We start from the raw sequence: 23136 nt of genomic DNA, 5'->3' as shown, positions 1-23136 counted from the left end.
GTCCATTTATTTAACACTCATTGTTTCACACTGACCAATTACATAGATGAAAAATCTTTTCCTTGGAATGTGGCACAGTTAATACATTCATTGATCAACAACTTTGACATACACATGTGTTCTGTTCAAATGTTTCTCACTTTATGTTTACTTTAATGCAGAGTTGTATTCTATTTGATGGTATTCCTGTAGTCCTGGATTATAGATGTGTTATGACCTCTGCTCATATAGGATAATAATAAAAACACATTTACTGAAAATTTAATCATTTTTATGTCGCCAACATTTTGTAAATAAAACATGACATAGATTTTTAATTCAAACTAAGTCCAAAGAAATCCACTCAGTGTCCTGGAGACCACGCCTACCTGGCTGACGTCAGCGCTGACATGGTGCAGAAATTCAAGGGCAATACTCAAGAGGGGTCTATAGATTGGAAAGACGTGCAGAGTAAGCAAATTTAAATATAACTAAAATAATTGTTCCGCCCCCTGTTTCACTGCATCACATGGTTGCGATGGAGGGTTATTTTTCTGTATATAAAGCGGGAGAAACGGCATGAAAGTCAAGAAGCGAAGAGCACCTAGAGACCACCGAGTTTCCATCACTGTAAACAAGTGGGTTTAAAGGACCAGGTCGTAAGAGACATCATGGCGGACACCACCAGACCTAGCATGACATCCCTTGCCCGGGCATTGTCTCAACCTACACTTGGTGTAATCGAGGGGGGCGATATTCCTTCGCCAGAACCCCAGCTTCACCGGAGCCGGAGCCGAAGCAGAAAGCTGTCGTGCTCCAGGTCGGTGGACGGAGCCGAGCCGGTGCCTCCACCTTGCGACGTTGAGGCGAGAGTCCTGGTTATCAACACAGGAGGGACCATCGGGATGACACTTCATGATAACGGTAGATATGGTTGACTGTTATTTTACTGTGCTTCTATTTGGCTTCAAGTTTGGTTTCAAGCCAGCGCACCCTGCTGCTGTTGACAGATTTGTTGCTTGTTTTCCTCACTTTACCAACAGCACGTAAGCGCGAATTAAACCCCGCGTGACAACAAACAGACACGTGGATCCTAAAATAGTCCTTGGGGCAGCTCAAACAGCAGTTAGCGGGCTAAGTCAAAGTAGGTCGGTGTGTACTTGGAGAAGGTCTTTTTTTAACTCCCGAAAGAAGATCAATTGAATTGAGTAATTCAACAGAAGTGTATTTATACTGAATGCATTGACTCAAGCATTGTAGTTTGGTACAGCTTTGAGGAACCGTACATTACTCAAGTAATTACCTTTTTTTTTTAATCTATTTCTGCATTTTTATTTTAAAGGCTTGTTTGGAATGACCGCAGATGTCAACAGTCTAGGAAACGCCTTACAACAAGTGAAAGAACTACCATGTAATGAACACATCAGTTATATGGCATATCAGAGCAGTTAAAACAGAAGAAAAAGAAGAAAACTTAGACTTCAGGACTTTTTTTGTGTCCTCTCCCAACGGTCATCGCCTGATCTCTGAGATTCATCTAAGTGTAAAATAAAAGGAGGTCAAACATTCTCCAGCAGCTGCCATGAGAACGTGCTGCATAAAGGGGAACTTGTCAAAGTTAATGATTTAATGATGTGGTATGTGAATCAGTCAGAGGGACCAAACCACCGCTTTCCCTTTAATTCTTCAACTGCGTCTTGGAAGTAACTTGTATGTATTTGAACTTTTTTGCGTTACCTCTTTAAGACATCGACAGGTAAATATAAAAACACAAGATACAAGGTGAAAAAACTATGACAGAAATAAGAAATGAATAAATGAACAAACCCAGAGCAACAAAATAACATTCCATGAAAGCACAGAAAGGCGGAATCTCTATGAAAAGATAAAATGGACCATAAGTTGTCAAATTAGATCCTAATCAGGATGTTAGTGCTACTCAAATTGAATGCCAGTGAAAAAGCTTTGCAGGTCAGTGTTGTTCCTATGCAAACAGAAACGTTGTTTTAGATTAGAACCACCTTCATGTTTATACATCTTAGTTGCAGAACTCATTGTTCTGGATTGAGTATGTCAACGTAATTGTTCCTCTCAGGCCAGCCCGCTCAAAGCCTTAAAAAAAAAACTGGGCAGTATTGTAGAACATGTCCTAATGGCCCTGTATCTCCTGTATTCTTTGCCCGATGAAAGGGTGACGAAGAATCTGTGACCTGGATTGAGGATGGTTAAGAGGATGTGATGATAAAGCCATGTTACTAAGGGCTTCCGCTTCAAAGTGTACTATTATTCCTGATATGATTTCTGATGAGATGTTCCTTTGCGTATTCAGGATTCACGCTCACGATGATCATATATTTTCAAACTTTTCCTAGTTAAATACCCTAAAGACTATTGATGCAAAAGTTTGGACTTGCCCACTCATTTATTTTTAATGAGCAGGTGGGTTCAAACCTGCGTTACAGTGTACACGTGGATCCTGGCTCAGATGGATTTTCAGCATCCTTAACAATGTAATTTCTTACGTTTACCTCTAGGGTTCAGTGTGAGACTGGTGTTAATGTGTTGCTGAGATAATAGCAAACCCCTTTCATTGATAATTAGTGGGCCTGCAAAGAACAAGCCTTGAAATCTTACCCTTTTCTGTTGTTGTAACCCACAGTTCTTGCTCCGAAAGCTAATGCTCTTGTGGAGAGTCTGCGCAAGCTGCCCATACTCCATGATGAGCTGTATGCCCAGCAGACCAGCCTGTATGACTTCTACGGACGTGAAAGCACCCTGGTCCTGCCGTAAGTGCACCCAGAAATCCTTTCAGCGCAGTCAGCACCTAACTAAACCTTTATTTTAAAGTGTAAGGCCTCATTTTTGACTGCGGTGCGTACACCGGACGGCACAAAAAAAATATCTACCAGCCATAAGTTTGAAAAAAAAAAAAAAAGGATATTTAAAAGGACGTTAGTAAGTGTATCTTTGAAGATTGTTAAAACTACAATTTGATTAATAAATCCTCTAAAAAGTATTAATCTGGTAACTAGAAGACTAGCACTTGCGTGTCATGTAAGGTCGATGGTCATGACTAACACAAATTTGCAATCTTAATCACTTATTTTGAACATGTCTTCTTCATTTCCTTTAAACTTGACTTACTGCATACATCGTGTTATCCGTCGGGCTCACGGCACCGCTTGTCTCCATGGTGAAAAAAATGTTAGATTTCGATCTAATGTTTTGTTTTTTTCCCTTAAGTAACACATCTAATAGCCCCAAATTCTAGTGTTTACAATGGAAACGGCTACATTTCCAGAAGCTGTTTCAGGGACTCTGACTGCTTTTGTTACTTTAACAGGAAATTGGTGACCCACTCGGACCCGCCATTTCATGGGTGCTGTATAACTACTCGCATGACTTGTGTCCTCACCAAGCTTGAACGTGGGTTGATGTGCCTGCTTGTATTCGAGACCAAATGCTAGGGCGTGCTCGCCTGACGGGACACGCATGCCGACGTGGCCTTTGGCGATTGGAGAGTGTATCGCCTGAAGTGCTTTGTCTCTCCACTTGCTGATGTGAATTCTGTTACTAACAAGCCAGCTGTTTGAAGGGGATAAAGCTAATTAACGAAGTGGAGATAACCTACTGAAATCTACTGTTTCAGCATGTTTGCTCTTGTTTTTGTTTTTGTTTTTATTGTCTTGTGCATGTGCAGGAGCATTAACAGTGAACTGGGCTCCTAGCTGATGAACTGTTCTGTACGGTCCTCATTGACAGAGAGAGAGAACTGAGTACACTCTGTTCATATTGAATGACGCTGCGACTGCCAGCTGAGGAGCAGGGCGGGGCGTCCTGTATAGTAAAGCTAAAGTATCCCCTGTGGCGTTTAGAGCTAAGGTTGTGTGAGCAGTTCAGAATCTGTTTATAGGCCCAAGAGCTTTATAGCTCCCAAGATATTGTTTCTGTGATGTGTCCTGCCTTTTTTGACGCTCTGCAAGTCTTAACATTTGCTCTTCCTCGAGTTTGTAGCGTTGATATGAAATGAAGCAGAGTCAAGTGGGCATAGTATTGATGAAATGCAATCACCAAGCCTATGTCTAATACTTATTTCTGAAGAGGGAACAAGTTTATTGATTTATTGAAAAGCTTCATTCACATGATGCTGGAGAAGCATCCCAAGGCCATTTGCTCCCCACTCCCCCAATCTTATTCACACACACACACACACACACACACACACACACAAGCACATGTATAAACATACATGTGTGGCTTTGTTACACCTTAGGGCACACAGCCAGATAGATGAATAACTGGTGATTTGAATAGTGTTTTCTTGTGGCACTTTGGCTTCAAGATTGCCATCAGCATATGTTCCAGGGTTGTGTGTGAACTTAAGGCTAATTCGAGGAGTGTCTGTGGGACCCCTGGTTGGATGGGCAGGGGCTGTTCCCCCTGCTGTTCCATTCAGCTTGTTACAGGGCTGCCCCATGCTAATGTGGGGGGTGTCCAACCCTTTTTTCTTTAAAAGAGAGCTTAGAATGAAAATCTTTCCATGGCTGTTGAGCCAGTCACGCAGCCTTACATGGAGTGTTGCAGGGGGGGCCGTGGGACGCCTGAGTTTGATCCACGTCGGGGCGACATGAATGTGCATACATGCAAAACTTTCCTCCCTCGTATTCGGAAAGACGGAAGACACAGGTTTTGCTTTAACCCCAGATGAGTTATTTGATAACCCTGAAGATCTATCCAAAAAGCTACTGTATTGCCTGTGTTTGTAGAAGGTAGTGGTATTGCTCCACAGTACTGTTGGGCCTTACTGTGGTACACAATAGTTCTGCTCTCCATACCTGTATGACAACTCCTTTCCTCCTCCAAAATTCTTTGTGTGTGTGAAACAGGTTTTGGCTGCTTGCTGCTGAGACAGAAGGCCCAGCTAAATAGAGTTTGTTTTCATAAAGTCAACATTTTAGCATTCTTAAATGCAACTTTAAGCCCCCTTCCCGGTTCACTTAAACCTTTTCTATCACCGTGTCTGTGGAAATTAGAAACACTAAATAACAAACATTTGAGAGGTTCTCTTTTTATGATGAATTATTGACTTTGCCCTCATGTTTAAATAAACAGAATCGTTTGCATGTCCTGAAAATGTTTAACAAAGCACACAGGTCGCATCTGACTGGAAAGGTAAAAGCACGCCTGTGTTACATCGGGTATGAATTAACACAAATAATCATTTGTCATATCGAGAAAAAAATGTGTTTAACTGTGTGCCTTTTTGGTTGCTTTGGCGTGCAATAACTAAATCCACAGATATTATGAGCTGCTTGTTCTGTCAAACACTAGCTTCTTGAATTTGTTATCACACCGACTGGAACCGAACTAAAACTGTTTCCTGTTTCAGGCTGAGTAAGTCAAAAAGGAGGATAATCTACACCATCCTGGAGTACAGTCCTTTGCTGGACTCTTCCAACATGACCACAGAGGACTGGGTCCGGATTGGAAAGGACATTGAGGTACTTTGCTGCTGGAATTCGAATTTCTGGGCATTAATTGATCCTGCAAAACTCACATAGTTCTTCAAGTGAAACACACAGGTGCTGCCGTGTAAAATGGTCCACATGCTTTTTGTTTTTATCTCACTCCAGAAAAACTACGAAAATTACGATGGCTTTGTGGTCCTTCACGGCACAGACACTATGGCCTACACAGCCTCTGCCTTGTCCTTCATGTGCGAGCATTTGGGCAAGCCAGTGGTTCTTACCGGCTCCCAGGTAAGAGCTGCCTTCGGCAAGAGGCTAACCAACAAATTCGTGAAATGTGCTTTTTAAGTGATTACTTGCTGTGTTCAGGTGCCCATCTACGAGCTGAGGAATGATGGCAGAGACAACCTCCTGGGGGCGCTACTAATTGCTGGACAGTTTGTCATTCCTGAGGTGATAATTGTGTTTGAAATGGGAATCAAAGGAGATGTGGTTCCATATGTATATATTCAATTTTAGTGAGTGAAGTTATTGAATGAACTCTAAATGAACTGATTTGAGGGAATAATATAAACATATGATCTATACCTGATAATACGTAAAAAAATCTGCCGCATTCCACAAAGATGGTTGTGAGATCTCTTAGCGTGTAAAAGGTAACAAACGGCCACTTAAATAACTCGTCTGATGAGATGAATGCTTTCTAATGACCGTGAGTTGTTTCGCAACACTGAGCAGCGGTTACAAAACAGGAAGAACACAGTTTCGTCTGTACAGTCTACGTGTCTGTCAGGGCGCTGCAGGTCAAACCATTCCCAACTCAAATGAATCGTTTCGTTCTTGCAATTAAAAGATGCATCAGTTGCTTTATCAAACCAAACACTTGCAATATTAAAAGAAAACATCGTCAAATGTTTGGTAAAAATGCTTTTCACTATACTATGTTGTGTAGAAATCTTTCTTTATGGAATTTAACATTTATTTACAAAAATTCAGAGTTTAAGCAACAGACGAAAACCAATATAACTGGGGTTTTAACTCTTATACTGAGTAGTGCATATTTAACATGTGCATAAACACTTGGAACCTTTCTCAGTGTGTCCTAATCCATTTTGGGTGCCTTTATCTGACAAAAATCCCATTGAAATGTGCCAACCTGACCAGGGCTATTTATGTAAGCCAAGTACAACGCTCTCTGGCCCCATCAGCAGAATGAATCGTGTTCATCGGTTTTGTGATCATACAAACTTGCTCCATTATTTAGGTGACACTTGTAAAAGTGGTTTCAACCAGATAAATGAATCCCCAAATACTATCTGACTTTTCTCCATCTGACAGATCTCGCCCAAGGAATGAAATGAACAAAAACAGACTCTGAAGAAACAAACTCACTGAGGCATTTCTAAATGAGTTTGGATCAGTTATTGCCACCGTTTGACCCATGTACCCTCCTCTGTCCTTCTTTTCAGGTGTGCTTGTATTTCTACAACAAACTCTACAGAGGAAATCGTGTGACTAAAGTGGATGCTGGGAGTTTCAATGCATTCTCCTCTCCTAACTTGGCTCCTCTGGCCACAGCTGAAGTGGATATTACAAGTAAGTAACAGATTAAAAACCCCTGTCTGTATGCTGAAAAAATATTACTTATGGTGTATGGAGAGATACATTTCTTATCCTGCCTTCCTCATCTCCCCTCTAGTCAACTGGGACATACTGTGGAGGGCAAACACCACAGCAAAGTTTCAAGTCAGTACTGATCTGAACCGCAACGTAGGTCTTATCCGGCTGTTCCCAGGAATCACTGCCTCTTCAGTAAGTCACTCGTCAAACCTGAATTAAAAAAAACAATAGTTTTGTTAGGGTTTAAAAAGCCCCTTTTTCCGACTCACCTTCCTCTATTGTGGATGCACAAAGTTTCACACCAACAGTGAGGTCACCAGAGTAAACGAAACTGTGAGGTGTTCATCTTTGCAGTTAGATGATATTGTAACCCCCTCGTGCTCATCTGCATCTTGAAAAATCTGCACCCTCCAACTGTGAAACTGAGCCCGACTTTAACCATCCTAATCAGACCATCTGCAGATTTCTCTTCAGGTTTCTCTGAGTGGTAAATCTGCCCTTTTACAACATCACCGGCGGGGCTGCGTCTGAACTGGACCAGAGACGTTTATTCTGTCTGTTAAATTCATTGCAACGCACTTCACAGAAGTTGTCAAAGAAAATGCTCCCACTCTGGTTACTGTGTTATGGCTATGAAAAACGATACCATCTTTTCTAAACTACATTTTCCCTACTACTAAAGGCCTAGTACTAAATATTTTGTCCTGGCGTGCCTACTTTTTGCCATCTTCCATTGCACTGAAACGTACCTGAAGTTAAATGGTCTTCAAAGTTAATAGACTGTTGTTTTTGTTGAACAGTGATAAAATAGAGTTAACTTTAATTTAATTTCCCATCTTCTGCTACTTTCCTGTCCACGTAAACTGCCATCCAAGCTCAGGCCTGGTAAAAAAAATGAGACAACGTTATGGACCATGTCCAATCACCCTGTAAAAAGGGAGGATTGGCACGGATACTGTACCATATAGCTGCACCTCCCCCAGCAGAGAGCTACTTTACTGTCTCAATCTGCTCCCACAGCCCAATTCTGCTATCAAGGCTTTCTTAGTGCCTTCAACTGCCTTTACGAGGTGCTGTTTTGATTGAGCACCACAGTCTCTGCTGTACGAAAGCTTGCTTGGCAACCTGTGTCGGACCTTTCTTGTCAAACAACTTATCACACCAAAAAATACTGACGGAACCTGGCACTGGTAATGTCACCTTCTTCTTACAGTGTAACTGCCGAGGACTTGCCAAGTGACTTTATGTGTGCTAATAGCTTCAGATTTATTGCTCTCCTTTCTGCCGTTTAAGTCATCTGCCATGCTAGTCATATGCCATGGCTAATGATGTGGTATAGGGCCTCCCAGTGCCAGGCAGCCAAGCAGTGATTGAGTTACTGGTTGCAGAGGTGGCACCAGATGGGCTTTTAGGAGCGATGGTGGTCTCGTGCACTGAAGTGAAATGCGCTGCAGGAAAAATAACATGCAATACAAATTTTTCAATTTGAGTCTGCATGGTTCAGTTGGCCATCATTTTTTTGGGGGGGTGTTTTATAATCTGAAACAACTCACATCTGTTTGCAGGTGAAGGCTTTCCTGCAGGCGCCCATGCAGGGTGTCGTCCTGGAGACCTACGGAAGTGGAAATGCGCCTGATAATCGTCCCGACCTGCTGGCTGAGCTGAAGAAGGCGACTGATAACGGCGTCATCATGATCAACTGCACACAGTGTCTAAAGGGGACGGTGTCGGCATCCTACGCCACCGGCCAGGTAGCTAGCTTGGTGGTTGGTTACAAGCGTTTTCGTCAGATCATATGTTTGATAAAGTTGATGGAATCAATCAAATCACTTGTTCCTATGATTTTTTTTTTTTTAGGTGTTGGCGGACGCTGGCCTGATTGCTGGTGGGGACATGACCCCGGAGGCTGCTCTGTCAAAACTGTCCTACGTATTGGCCAAGAGCAATCTCAGTCTGACCGCTAAGAAGAAGGTTGGCGTCATTATTAAGTTGTGACTTTTTTTTTTTAATTTTTTTTTTTTACCCTATTTTGAATTATTGAATATTATCGAGAGAATAAGAGGTGAGCAAATGTGTTATTTGTCCAGATGATGGCTCAGAACCAACGAGGTGAAATGAGCACTGACCTGCAAGGAGCCAAACCCTGTCTGAGCAACAGCCTTTTCATCCAGATCATTGCCAAGACACTGAGCATCAGCTGCAAGGAGGTGAGGACACCAATACCGATTTCCAAAAAAAAGGCTTTCTTGTTTTTTTTTCTTAACTGATGACAAACCAGTTAAATCAGTAAGAAGTCCGGGTGTTTCTATTTTGCCACGTGATGTGTCAACATGAGCCGTCTCTGCTCTTCTTTGTTTGCCACGTTCCTTATGTGTTAAATGTGAGATAATACTTTACCACGTTGAGCACAAGCGTCTGAGCAGCTCTGAGTATTAAAGTGTATCTTTTTGGAGTAGGCACAACACCCTTTGGCTATGGAACACATAGTTTTAACGCTCTCTTAGTTGTTTCTGTTTTAGCATCTCAAATGGTGACAGCCCTGATTCAGAGAGCTTGAATATTTTTGTGTTGTGTCCAAAGGAGCTGGTAGCCATCCGGAACGCTCTGACGCCTCCGCTGGCCTGTGCTGCTGCTAATAGCGGAGACATAGAGGCTTTAGATGCCCTCAAGGAAATGGTAAGCATCCCATCCTTATTTTTGCACATATGCAGAGCTGCTGATTAGTACCTGATTTTGATTGGGTCATAAATACAATAATTGTTAATGCACCCAATCTGGGATCTTTTTTTTTGTTTTACTTAACCTTAATAAAAAAAAAAAAAAAAAAAACACGGCTCAGAAATAAACACTTAGGTTAGCATAGATGTGTTTTTACCCGTCTTATCTCATCCTGTTTGGTTTGCAGGGTAAATGCACTCAGTTTAACCTCTTGCACTGATTTCCAAAAAATGTCCAGGGTCATTCAGCTCATATCAGAGCGCTATAGCAAACACAAAGCCGAGCAAACTGTAAGGGCAGGACTGAAGTCAGCCCAGGAGCCACATGTAAATGTTGGTGACGTGTAAAGCGTGGCTGGTATGATGTCACCGCTGAGATTCCCCGAACACCAGTCGTGATTTTTGTCCTTGACCGTTTACATGATACAGTATGTTTACACTCTCTCCCAGACATCCTTTAAAAAAGGGGTAATCGTAGTTCATCAAACAAAACAACTGAGGTTTACGTAACGGAAGTTTTTATTAAAAACAGGGCCTGCACCAGTAAGCTGAAAACATTCTTAAATTTGGATCTTTTTATTGGATTCGACACCCAGCAGCTCATACGGTGATGATTTTCCTGTATCACAGGGTAGTAACTTGTGTCTGGGTGACTATGATGGACGTACTCCTCTACATGTTGCTGCCAGCAATGGTCACCACAAAATGGTGATGTATCTTCTTGCAAATGGAGCGTCCGTCCATGCTAAAGATCGCAACGGAGACACACCCCTATCCAATGCTGTGCGCTTCAAGTAAGTCACAAAATAGGCTGCTGTTTTTTGTTTTTATTTGTCCATTAAAGTAATGTTGTCTTTTATGAAGTTGCAGATGTTTGAAATGTCCCTTTTGGCCATTAGCAGCACCTGTTATTCTTCACAGACTTCCAGAAAGTATGTTCTTAATAGCTGCAATAGAGGGGATTTCATTTAATGAGCTGCTGCAAGGTAGGAAATCTGGAGCTCCGAGGAGCGGCCGTGAGAGGGGGGTTGAAACCAGGGGAGCAGCTCAACTAATGGAGTTTTGAGGTTGGGCGATTATTATAAGCTAATTAGGGCAGTTGTCATCTGACAGTTTAGACAGTGTTTATTTTTATCAGAGCTGTTTTTGTCGTTCATTGACATTGCTCTAAACATCTTTCAGGGAATAGCCGTACTTATATTGAGCCTCAGGGTGAAATTGTATGCGTCACAGCTTCACCAAAAAGCTGTTGTCTTATTTTAACGGTTGGCACTGCAAGTGCGGACTTGTTTGCTTTGTGATGGGAGAGGGATGCACTGGAGCACTAACACCTGTCATTGCAGAGCACTTCCTACAGTGTGTTACACATGTTGGTGAGCTGTGCCCGCCTTTAATGTTCCCTATTATAATGACACTGATACAACTGGAGTTTTGAGTCTGACGCACTAGTCCGCTGCCATTTCAAGTTGCGCTTCAGCCTGATGACCATATAAGGAGAGGCAGAAAGACGTGCGAAAACAAAGGTTGTAGAACAAATGTAGGGAGTGTCTTCTGAACCAGTCCTACCAGCTAGCTCCCAGTTTCACAGATGAGAGATACTGGCTCCTTGGTCTTTAAGGAGTCTTCTGTGTCTTTTCTGTTATTTCTGTAGATTTAGCTCTATGTATCTCTAGACAACTAAGTATGAGATCGAACTAACTTGCTCCATTAAACAGTTGCACATTGTATTTAACAACTGTGCTGCCCATTGGGTAGTAAATTCTAGCTATTTAGTTGTACTTGTTGTATCCTGTCACAGTCACTGTCACTGCAGGTGACTCCTGCGTGGGTGGCTCATTGCGGGGGATAAGGAACTTGTTCGTACTTGCCAAACAACAAGTACTCCCACACTGACTCTCAATGAAAGTTAAAATCTAAATGCTTCGAATCATTTACATGTACCCAGAAGTGAGTTCAAAGAGCAATATCACAAAAACAACTATGGAAAAAAAACTTTTTTAAAGTGTCGACTACAAGGTGAACACATCTGTGACCACTGAGGTATAAGAGAACGTGTCACCACTGAAGCAGGATTTATTAAATCATTGCTATGCAATGCTATAACTGCATAAACATAGATATGAAAACGAACACCAGAACTTTGTACATTGTGGCCTTAAAGTATTAAAAGATGTCAAAAGGAAATACAAAGTTCTTTGGCCAACAAAAGATAAATCAGTGAGGTCACAGCAGTAACACGGAGGTAGAGAAAGAGTCGTAGTGCCACTGATCAAAGCTTCAGTGACCGCCCTCCTGAAATGGCACGACGGAGAGCGCATTACTCACATAATCCAGCTCTGAAAGACAGACAAGCTGAAGCTTGGCACAGAAGTTATGAATGGAAATCTGTCTTTATATAAAAGCTCTGATATCATCTGTTACACAAAGGTAATTCTAACTCTGTGGGGAAAAAAAACCTTGCTCGCTCCTCTGCACAGAACTGCACCTTTAAACTTTTGGTTAATGAAAAGGAGCCCGATGATAGTTTTATTGAATGGGGTCCAGTATGTTTGGTGGGAACCTTGCCAGGACTACCAAAGCAAATGTGGAGTGCTGACACTGATGCACGGAGGTAAGAGCGTGATATGGGGGCTGTATAGTGCAGAGGAGTCCAGGAGATGGTTTCCATGGATATGGATCAATGTGGATACTAACAGGATGTCTCCGAGTTTCCAAAGGTTTGGCAGAAGAAGAACAAGATATTGATCCAAAGCAAAGCGCCGAGATCATACGAGTTTTTAGAAAAAAATAAATGGTGAAAACTGTAAATTGTCCAAGTGTGGCGCCTGACGTGAAGCACGTCGATCACCTGTGGGATTTCTTTAAAAGTAAGATAGCTGGGGTGGTAGGTGGCGTAGTGGGATGAGCAGGCGCCCCATGCAAAGAGGCTACAGTCCTTGCTTCAGCCAGCCCCGGTTCAAGTCCCGCATTTGCTGCATGTCATTCCCCCTCTCTCTGCCCCCTGCTTCCTGTCTCTCTCCAACTGTCCTGTCCATTAAAGGCATAAAAGCCCAAAAACAGAATAAATTAAAAAAAGTAAGATAGCTGAAAAATATTGTTTCTGAAGAATGGCAGAACGTTTCTCTCCTGTAGTTTGTGTTACACTGGTATCCTCCATGTCAGGGAATGTTAAGCGACACATAAGAAATTCTTTTTTTTTTTTTCACATCTGTGAGGTTAAATTTGATATAAGACCAGATACGCTGCCGTCCAACTTAGAGGTAATACAACACCTGTAAGGTGCTAAGGTTTTGATTCATTAAACACTAAAGTGAACAGAGATGCACCGTACTGTAAATGAAAGTGTTTCCAATGAACATTGTCTGTTACGTCACCCTAAACGGAGTCTTACTCTCATCACGTGATGTTTCCGGTTGATTTGAACTGAGTGATGAATTATTTAATTATCAGACCGTATAACCGAATCTCCTCTTTCTTTTTTTTTTCTTTTAGACAAAAGAAAATTGTGCAGCTGCTGAGAAAGACCGGCGCTCACTTCTCCAGAGACCAGCTGGACGAAGCAGGAACTGAACTGTGCAGGTCAGACAAACCAAAAACTAGCATGTTCTTAAACAACTGTAGACACACACACTCAAATCTTTCCGTTGCTCAGCCATCCCCATTGACCCATCCTGCATAGCTGACACAGGTTCAACCAGTTGTCCCGCTGTGACACAAACAGTAGGAATGCTCCCTGGCAACATAGCTTTGGATCTGATCTGCATCCCGTGTGCCGACAAGTATAGGACACACTGTTGGCCCCTGTAATTAAGCTGCACGAGACACTCAGGGTTTTTGAATTTAGAGTTTCAGGAACACACCTATTGTAAGGTACGCTGAGCGTGGCTCGCGTCGCTGTCGAGATAAAACACAAAACATCTTTCATGAGGCCCAGCAGGAATGCGATTTGTTCTGACGATATGCTGGCTCGGTCTTTGAAAATCCCTTCACATAACCTTTTTCCTCACCCAGAACCCGTTTGATCCGCACTGAATTTGCTGTAATAAAAATAAAAACATTTTGTGTGTGTGTCAGCCTGGCTGCCGTCGGAGACATGGACAGCCTGGAGATTTGGAGCATCGCTGGAGCAGATCTGAGTAAACCAGGCTACGATGGAAGGACAGCAATTCAAGTGGTGGGTTTGAGGGTGACAGAATCAGCTTTAAAGACACGAGCGAGCTCAAAAAATAAAACGTCTCATTCTTCATCTATCACAGGCCGAAGCTGTCGGCCAAAGGGAAGTGATGGCGTTTTTAACCCAGCTCATGGTCACCAGATCTGTGGTAATAACTGCTTTTCCATTTTTGCTGCTTCATATCTCTAAAATCTTTCCTGCAAACCCCAACATTTTCAAGTGTCCGAGCGGTTATTTCTGTCTAGTCCTCATTACTTGTCTTGTTCAATTTCAGAGAGTTTTGGATGAATTTTCAGAGTATGATGAATATAATGATGATGATGAGGTAAATGAGATGTAGTGAAACAACGTGTGTGTGTGTGATTCCCAACTCGCACATTTCCCATCCCGAGCACGAGATCCCCCTTAGCATGGCTGCTTTGACTACCCCTTTTTTTTTTGGATATGTTAGCATTTGTTCATTATCCTCCCATCCCTCATCCTGATTTCATTAACCCATTCTGCTCATTGCAAAGGACTGCGTGTCCCAGCCTGAGCGGCAGTCGACGTACGTTATAAACCAGGCCCGGTGATGAGAGTTGGACAAATCTTAAACACGTAGACAAACAAACATTTTCACACCCACATCTCTGAAGGGCCCCCAATTTACCCAGCACTTAGAGGAAACTCAGTTTCCACTCAGAGAGGGCTCTGCCGGCTCCATCTTAAGAGTTGTTGACAAAGCCAACAAACCTAGATTAATAAAGATTTAAAGAGCGTAAGAAACAAAGTTGCACTTGTTTGTGGAAATCATTCTTCCATGTAGTGAGATTAAAACAGGGAATTAAACAGTAAAACCCCCTAAAAGCTCATTGAAAGGGGTTTTCTTTACAGATCTTGAATGATTTGTCCACTGACAGAAAATTAAGGACGACGAATTTTGACAATCCTTTAATCCCATATCGAAATTAGTCAAACAAAAATACTCATCGTCCATAAACCAGCATCTCAAATGTGAGGATTTGCTGTTTTCTTTGGTTTTACAAAGGCAGCGGCGACAAATGAAGCTCTTTGAAGTCTTAAAGTCTCTGGGATGTTGTGGCAGGCAGGTTTGGTAGACTAAAAGAAAAATCAATCATGTGATTTAAAAGAAAACAATTAACAGATTAATAATTGAACTGGCTTGCTTTGAGGGAAATATTCCGTTAGAATTTGGGCTGCATGTGTCTCACAAGTGTTTTCATCAAAAGCGCTTCAGACATTTTCTCACCACCGCCTGTGGATCCTGGAGCCGTGCACCTGCGTGTGTAATGCTGCCCGTGTGTGTTTGCGATAGTGTTAGCTCGCCTGTCTTCTCCCCTGGTGCTCCATAATTTATTCCTTCTCTGTTTGTTTCTCTGGCAGAACGGCGGAGTGATCGAATTCACGGCCGCCCCAACTGAAGAGTGAGCTGACGCTGTCTGGGCCGATGACTCTGTGTGTCCGTCCGTTTCCTGCCAGCCATCATTTACACACCGTCCGACTTTGTGTTTAAATTTTACTCTTTGTTTTTTCTTTTCTTTTTGGTCCAAATACCTGCACATGTAGTTAAAGGGCTTTACAGATTCTCCCGTCGAGTCTTTCCCTCCAAATGGATTATCATGTAACGTCTGCTTTGAGTAAACTAATCAGCATTTTGTATGTTTTAACCAAATGTCTGTTGAACTGTGAATGAGCAAAAGATGAAAAGAGTCCCACACAACAGGGAATTAAAGGCGAACTTCACCTGAGCTGCTTTTAAAGAACAGGTTCAAATCCGTGATGACTGTAGCATTACTTTGTAAAGTGGTGTTTTCTGTTTCCGAGGCATTATATTCATCTACATTCATAGATGTTATTTTCACTCTTATTCGTAGATGAGATGATGGGGGGAAAAAAATATGAAAAACTCAGGAAAAACCAAGTTGTGGGTTTTTATTTTAGCTGAGCTTTTCACTTCCTGCTGCTTTGCAGGTATCACAAAAACCTGCAGGTACCTCGGGGACTCATCCAGCCTGTTTCTTGAGCTGATTGACGAGCTGGACTCGTCGCATATCTTCAACCTTGAAACGGAAAGGGGAAGTCCAGAGTGTTTTGTCAGCCAGATAAAGGTCTAAAACAGTCTTCTGTGTTTCCTGAGAATTTTGACCTGTTTTTACAAGCAAATCACTTACTGTACCTTTTATCGTCTTTGTGTAATGGCACTTCATCGCTGCTGCTCTCATTTGAGATAATTAACTTTTTTTTAATCAATCCAGGTTTTGTGATCTTAATCTTAATCACTTTAAATGTATCCCACTGTCTCACTGTTGTATTTCAAAGAAAACTGCAAGAGTGTGGACCAAAAAGTTTCTGTGGTCTCTCTTCTAAAGAAAAAAACAATCAACTGAAATAAATCTTTAAGAGTTTCACAAGAAATGTCTCCTGTCTTTGCTGCTGTGTTGCATAGAAACCTGAAACTCACATGAAACCGTACATGCGATGATACCGGTCAAATATCCCTGTTGCAATATTCAATTTGACACCTGTTTCTGTATGAATTAGTGCATATTTACTGAACTATCTTTTTTATTTTTAGCTTAGTTCTTGGTATTGTCTCCAGAAATGTGCTCTGAATAATAAGCACACCATTGTGAGTGTGGCACACCATCAGCAGAACAGTTATATATATCGAATACACACAGAGCTTGTTAAACAGCAGTCTGAGAGCTCTTACTGGCAGCTAGAGAAATCCCATTTTATTCAGAAAAATCACACAAACTCATAAGGCAGCAATGGCATAAAGCCTGTTCATGTGACTTTTCAGCCTCCAGTTGCTGGTATTTGCTATCTTTGTCTTGAGGGTGGCTGCCCCATCCTGCTCCTTGCTGGTAGAACCCAGCTCATCCGGTTGGACCAGCATGGGCCTCATTCTTGTCTGAATGAGAGGCTTGTATGAACCTAGCCCCAAAATGCTATATAAAGCCTGGTTACCTCTGCAGTCACTCAGTCTTGGCAGGGATGACTCCAAGAAACACTGCTGCAGCGAAAGAAGGCACCCCTACCAGGTAAATCCTCAGACACAGATGTTTGATTTGGTGTGGATTTGTTCTGCAGCAGGCTCGGAGTCTGAAATCTTTTGTGGTCGTCTCTTTCTTTCTTTTTTTTCTTCTCAGAATCTAACTATACCTCCTGTTTTTTTTTTGTTTTCTTTCACCAGCGGGCTCAACAGTTTAGAGGACGGATGGTACAGCGACAAAGTGTGTTGTCGTTCTGATTAAGTGGTTCTCAACAGTTCAACAGTTCTTTCAGAAAATTGTGAAATGTTTAGGACCACTTGACCAGTCAGACAAATGCTGCCCACTTTGAAAAATGCTGTTTCTGCCTCTGAGTGGCAGCTTAAGAAGACAACCATCTCATACGGCCTTCCTTTGGACAACTTTGGAACAAACTGTGTGTTTTATTCATGCTTTCCTGCCTCCTTGATGTCTTCCTGTGTCTCCTTTTGTCATTGTGCCCCCTTGTGTTACTCTCACACCTGCAGTATAGGAACTGTGGGGGGTTGTAAAAATTATTAGCGTTTAGTCATTTCATTCTGCTGGCAGACTCACAAAATTTTTAACAGCACTGCTGCTGCAGTTACACTCGCCTTTTCCCTGCTTCACTGTTACTGCTACTCAGAGGTACTGATTAAAACAAGTCAATAAAGAACCATTTGTCTGTGATGAGTCTGCGGGGGATGATGGATCCTGAGTCTGCAGGGATGGTCGCTGTCCAAAAGGACTGAAAATTGCTGCTGTGGTAAAATGGCAATTCCGCTCACATATGGTGTCATTTTCTGTCTAATCTGCTAAAACCAGAGAGGGATTATTGCCGGTGAGACATTTTCTGTTCATCAGAGTAGATATGTGTTTAAAGATGGAGAATCTCTTTCAGCTTTTAAGCTGCTCTAAGACATGTTTCGTGGAAAATGTGCTTAATATTTACATATTACTCTAGCTGGCCTCAACTAATCAAGATGTTTACAGTCAGTTAGGTTGTAAATACCTTGGCTGCATCCCAGCACATGGGTTTTCATTCAGATGTTTTATGAGAAGTTTTATGGGAAAAGCAGAACTTAAGACTCACGAAAAGAAAATCTTAATTCTTTTTCTTTTTTTCCCCTCAAGCAGTAGGCTACTCTATATGGCATAAATCATTCATGTTAGCAGTGTGCACCATTTATTCCCCACTTTCCCTTTTAGACAGCCCCCTTCTCCTCTTTCCTTTGATCTCCTCCATGCGCCAAGAACTATCAATATTTCCTAAACGTTTCTCACAAAGCCTGTCCGTGCACCGGGAGGGGATGCAGAGGTCTCACAGGCAGCGGGATAAGGGATAAGACATGGGAGAGGCATTAATGAGATGCCCAGAGCGATTTGCCTGTACGTGCGCAAGGGCAGCAGATGTAGGAGGCGTGCAGTCTCAGGGGGGGATTCCGTCCTCGGAATTTCATCAGCGGCCAGAGGGGGAGACCCAACCCCGACTTCCTGCAGCGAGGAGAGCTGGGTGACGGACGTGGTAAATCATCTTTACTTTGGATTGCAATTATCACTCTACCGACAACCAATCTCGTCCAAACAGTGTGTGTGTGTGTGTGTGTGTGTGTGTGTGTGTGTGTGTGTGTGTGTGTGTGTGGTGTGTGTGTGTGTGGTGTGTGTGATGAAATAAGAGTGACAGCGATGGGTTGCGTGGATTACGAGGTGCGTTTCACTTAAAATGATAATTAATTCATCCATAGAATATTAATTATTTACCCCCCTTCTGCTTAGATGTCAAAGCATCTTTGTTGCACCAGTCTAAAACCTTGATGATTTGTCCTGCTGAGAAATAAAAACTTGCAAACATTTGTCTCTGTGCCCAACAGTGTCCTTTCAACCTTCATGAAATAAAAGTTTCTAAGAAACTTCAACTAATCAACAGTTATTCACTCAAGCCCCTCGCTAAGCCATCTTCCTCCCTCAGTTTTTTTTACGCAGTAGTAGTTAAGTTATAAAAACTCTCAGCTGATTTTAGGAGTCAAACTGAGATTGCGGGAAAACAGCAGGTTTTAAATTCATCTTAATAAAGTCCCAAAAGAGAAAATTTAACAATATAAACTGATTTTTTTTATATATATATCTTGAATCAGACATTTTTCAAATAGAATTTTCTTACAAAGAGTTGAAATATACAAATTAACCAAAGAGGGAGGGTCTGACAAAATATACTATCCTTTCGCATTTGTGGAAGAAGGCTATTCAAGCGAATGCTGCGATCTCCGCTACACTAGCTACTAAAAAAAAAGCAGCATGTATCAACAGTGATTATTTCTTAGACCTGTCGTCCTACTTTATTGAAGTGCAGGAACATACTTCTGATATTGTGTTGTTTTTGTTAGTTACCACAACTAAAGATGGACTTATTCTGAAAGCAGTTGCCAGCTTTGCGGTAGAAACGAGCCCATCTCTCAGTCTCCTTGTACATGACATCATCATTACAACCCCCCTCCTCCTCCGTGATTTTCAGCTTCAGTAAACTGGTACAAATTCAAACATTAAAACTGAGCTGAGAAAACTCTCTGCGGGTTATGTTTGAATGCAGTTTCCTCACAAAAAAAAAAACAAAACAAAAGAAAATCTGGATCAACCGCACTTATATACAGCTTACTGCTCACTAAGCCTATAATGACTCATTTGAATCCAATGGAAAACATTGGCCCCATTCTCAATCTATAGGATAACTAGCCCCAGCCTGCTGCGATGAAGGCTATTCATTGAATATCGATTGGCAAAGCTTGGGATCTTAAATCTTAGACATCAGATACAATACTTATTAGCAGTATCTGCCACACTTTAGATGATCAAGTCATTCAGAGGTTAATTAAGATATTATTTCAGTCTTGAGTATAAAAGCAAAGACCGACTGACTTGATTTTGGTTTAGCCTACAAGTAGTTTAAAATGAACTAAATATAATCTGTTCACATTACTTTAGAATTAAGTTTCTCACAGCCTGTATGATTATTTTCTTATGGCTACTGAAGCAGTATACAGAACATCTAGCAGGAACCTTAAAGGAATATTACATATGACAAAGAAATAAGACAGAAGGTGTGATGAAGTCATTACTGTGTGCCACAGACTGGAGTGCCTAGAAGTGGTTGATGGATACAGGGAGTCAGATTCTAGAGGTTACTGCCAGAATTGTTTTTTTTTTTTTTACATTTTCGTGAGAGGGATGACAACGACGCAGCAGCAAATCAGGCAGGAGAGCAGGTCATCACTGTCTGACTGAGGAGCTTAGGGGAGAGAGAGGATGGCTGAGTGAGAGGGGAGGTGTGGGGGGGACAAGGAGAGGGACTGGAGATCAGTGCGCAGCAGATGCACAAGGTGCTCCTTATTCACTCCCAGACCCGCAGCAGCGTTTAGCAATCCGGCATGCACAGCTTCAGGTTGGCTCAAAAACTATCTCAGTGGATATAAACCCTTTTGCATGCCGGATGGATTGTACTTCTTTCTTCTCGGACAACTGGAAATCCGAGAGGTTATTTTACGCACACATGCGAGAGCTCACTGCGAGTCACTGAATGTCCGGATTAAAAAACCTTGTGGATCTTTTAAAGGGGTTCGAGATATATGAATTTGATGGATCTATAACTAAAGTAGGTTTGCCGGGGAGAGGAATATTTTCTAGGCAGCACTTGCAGCCGGCATGGCTGTACCAAACTCACAGGGGTCTCCCGAAGCTGGGAAACCCAACCCAAGCGTCATAGACCTGGGAACAATCTTCGTTGACTCCGACATTATATTTGGGTTTACAAGTCACCTGCTGAAGAGAAAAACAAAGGTAAGAGTGCCCTAAATCCCCGTTTGTAATCTTGGAATAACTACTTGAGTAGCCTAAGTGGTGAGTGAGAGAAATGGTGTGCGTGTGCGCTCCTGTCAGATAGCCTACTCCGGACCTTGGATGGCACTTCGTATTATCTGCAGCCCCTTTCGTTAATCTCAGACTTCATCCTTTGGTTTTTCAGCTTGGCTTTCTCAACACTTTCTTTTTTCATTAATTAAAAGTGACTTAACTTTTATTTTCATAAAATATTTATTGGAAAGAAAACAAACAAAAAAAACGTATGCTTAACGGAAATCGGAAAAAAAATCCTATTAAAAACCAACAGTGGATGTAGATACCAACATCAAGCTGTTTTTTATGCGGCGACAATAAAAATGTAACGGTGAATCAGTTTCTCTATCTCCCAGCTACAAATGTCAAGAGATAATCCCCTCTCAGCCACGGATATGTTGCCTTACCAATAGAAAATACAGAAAATGTCATCCTTCTGGGCTTATTTCCCATCCAACCTGTCACAATATCCTCCTTTTAGGGAGGATTTTTATAAAGTGACAACCAAAGACATCTGAAGGGGAATCTCTTAATATGTTGTTCAAGGAGACAAAAATAAGAAACCGCCTCAGATGTTGGGGGCATGTGGCCACTGCGGCTTACATCACCCGCATGAAAAATTCAAAGTTTACTAATTAAATATTAAACCTACTGTACAGTGCGTCGACCCCCTCGGTCTCGGAGATGCTGTTCCGATTTTGTGCCGGAGGATGGCGCCAGAGTCCCATCAACGACTTACAGAGCTGCGCCTGCAGGGAGAGGCAACAGTTGTTCATGTACCTCAAACTGGTCGCAGCTGAAAATAAATTAGTATAAAAATTCTAATAGATAACCAGAAGAGGTTTGTTCATTGTCGGCGGGGATATGTGAATATTCTTATGATATTCTTTTAAAGCTGTTTAACGAATTCATTCGTAGCTGAATTCTCAAATAAAACCAGATTCAGCTTTGTGAGTTCACGCTTATAGCTATTTCAGTTTAATATGGGCATTAATACCATAGAAAGTTGGAGTCTGGAGTATATTTCTCTCAGAATGAGCATCATTACTTAAAACAACACAATTGAAGAACTTATACATAATAACGACACGTATTTTTCTGTATTTAAACAAGACGAAATTATAGGAACGACTTAAATTGTGAGAAATCAGGAGACTTCTGTCACTGGTCACCACAGACAATTTCAGAGAAGCCCAAGCGTCGCACGAGAGCAACCACCGTGCGCAGAAAACTGTACTCAGCCCTCCCATTCCAAGAGTAATACCGCCTCCTTTGCGCGCCACTGAGCCCCCTCTTGTACCAAAACTTCTGCGCAACTTGGAAACTTATAGAGTTGCTCTCAAGCCGCCTTTGCTCTGCAGCTACTGCTCCAGTGCGACGGGACAGATGACTGACTACCCGCGGTCGAGTCTATGTCTCTGCCTCGCGTTTATCAGCGGTAAAACCTTTGACTTTCACGAAGACATGCTTCTGAAGGTGTAACCTTAATCAGGGAGAATGAGCTCATTTGGGGGCAGTTCAGTCATCGATGGAGAAGACCCCCACAGCCGCGTGTTCACTGTAAGTGTGCCACTGTCCATGCTGATGTGTAAAAAGGTGATTTGCTTCTTGTTTTGTGTTCATTTACGCCTGACCTGCAGCTCTGTTGCGCGCACTGGGGCAGGTGGTCTATATTCAAACGCGCAGCCAAGGTGCAAACAAACGATTTCCCAAACATATTTGCGCGCACTGGAATTCTGAACTGCTGCTTTTTTCCTGCCACTAAAAAGTTGACCAAAGTATCACACTTTGTGCTGAAGGTGGAGGGATGTCCGAGTGGAGAGTCTCCGGTAACCCCCAGGAGAAGACTTCACTCTGTGGAGGAAGCGCGATGCAGCAGCCGGCCTCCTCCTGATGGCGCCGGGTCGGTTTCCATCTCCGAGTCGGAGGAGAAAGGGGGGTTCTGCCAGCAATGTCAGAAGAAAGTCTCAGAGCTGAAGAAGGAAGCTCTAGCTCTGGCTGACCAAAATTCACTGAAGGTCTGTGCTTTTCACGCTCTTTTGATCCAAACTGTCTATGTTTCCTTTTTGAATTTGTTAACAACTCAAAGTTTAAATTATGTATCCCTTCATTTGTACAGTCCATATTTCTTATTTAACTTTAAATAAAACAACTGCATGGAGCAAATTAAATCAGCTTTGCTAATGTAAACAGTAACTTATTTGAGCGTTCTAACATTTCTGTAGAGATGCTCATATCTTTTGGTTTTTCTTGCCCACCTGCACCTGTTCCTCACTCTGATT

At 42.2% G+C, this 23136-nt stretch overlaps 2 protein-coding genes and 1 long non-coding RNA gene across 4 annotated transcripts in view; all 3 read left to right on the top strand.

The window, feature by feature from the left end:
* The first annotated feature begins 381 nt into the window (after nt 1-381).
* On the top strand, nt 382-16364 carry aspg (asparaginase homolog (S. cerevisiae)). Of its 2 annotated transcripts, XM_075447954.1 has the most exons (18): nt 382-903; nt 2639-2765; nt 3323-3358; nt 5369-5480; nt 5613-5738; nt 5817-5900; nt 6917-7043; nt 7147-7259; nt 8633-8818; nt 8925-9038; nt 9155-9274; nt 9648-9743; nt 10415-10578; nt 13277-13363; nt 13859-13958; nt 14041-14106; nt 14233-14283; nt 15342-16364. In XM_075447954.1, the coding sequence occupies exons 1-18, from the start codon at nt 651-653 to the stop codon at nt 15384-15386; spliced, it is 2007 nt and encodes a 668-aa protein (XP_075304069.1). In that variant the 5' UTR covers nt 382-650; the 3' UTR covers nt 15387-16364. The 2 variants fall into 2 exon arrangements, with proteins under 2 accessions (XP_075304069.1, XP_075304070.1); XM_075447955.1 differs by lacking the exon at nt 3323-3358.
* Nucleotides 16365-16941: 577 nt separating this feature from the next.
* LOC142366144 (uncharacterized) lies at nt 16942-17645 on the top strand. Its single transcript, XR_012766726.1, has 2 exons — nt 16942-17002; nt 17155-17645. It is a non-coding gene; the product is annotated as an uncharacterized LOC142366144 (long non-coding RNA).
* Nucleotides 17646-22163: 4518 nt separating this feature from the next.
* kif26ab (kinesin family member 26Ab) overlaps nt 22164-23136 on the top strand; it is a 65437-nt gene continuing 64464 nt past the window's right edge. Inside the window, exons 1-2 of the mRNA XM_075447478.1 lie at nt 22164-22414; nt 22654-22872. Coding sequence (XP_075303593.1) covers nt 22352-22414; nt 22654-22872 — 282 coding nt within the window. The 5' untranslated portion in view covers nt 22164-22351. The remainder of the gene's footprint in view (nt 22415-22653; nt 22873-23136) is intronic.

The sequence above is a fragment of the Odontesthes bonariensis genome, chromosome 17 (genome assembly GCF_027942865.1).
Source record: "Odontesthes bonariensis isolate fOdoBon6 chromosome 17, fOdoBon6.hap1, whole genome shotgun sequence".
Classification (NCBI taxonomy): Eukaryota; Metazoa; Chordata; class Actinopteri; order Atheriniformes; family Atherinopsidae; genus Odontesthes; species Odontesthes bonariensis.
Note: the sequence above shows the minus strand (reverse complement) of the source record. Positions and strands in the feature narration are given on the sequence as shown.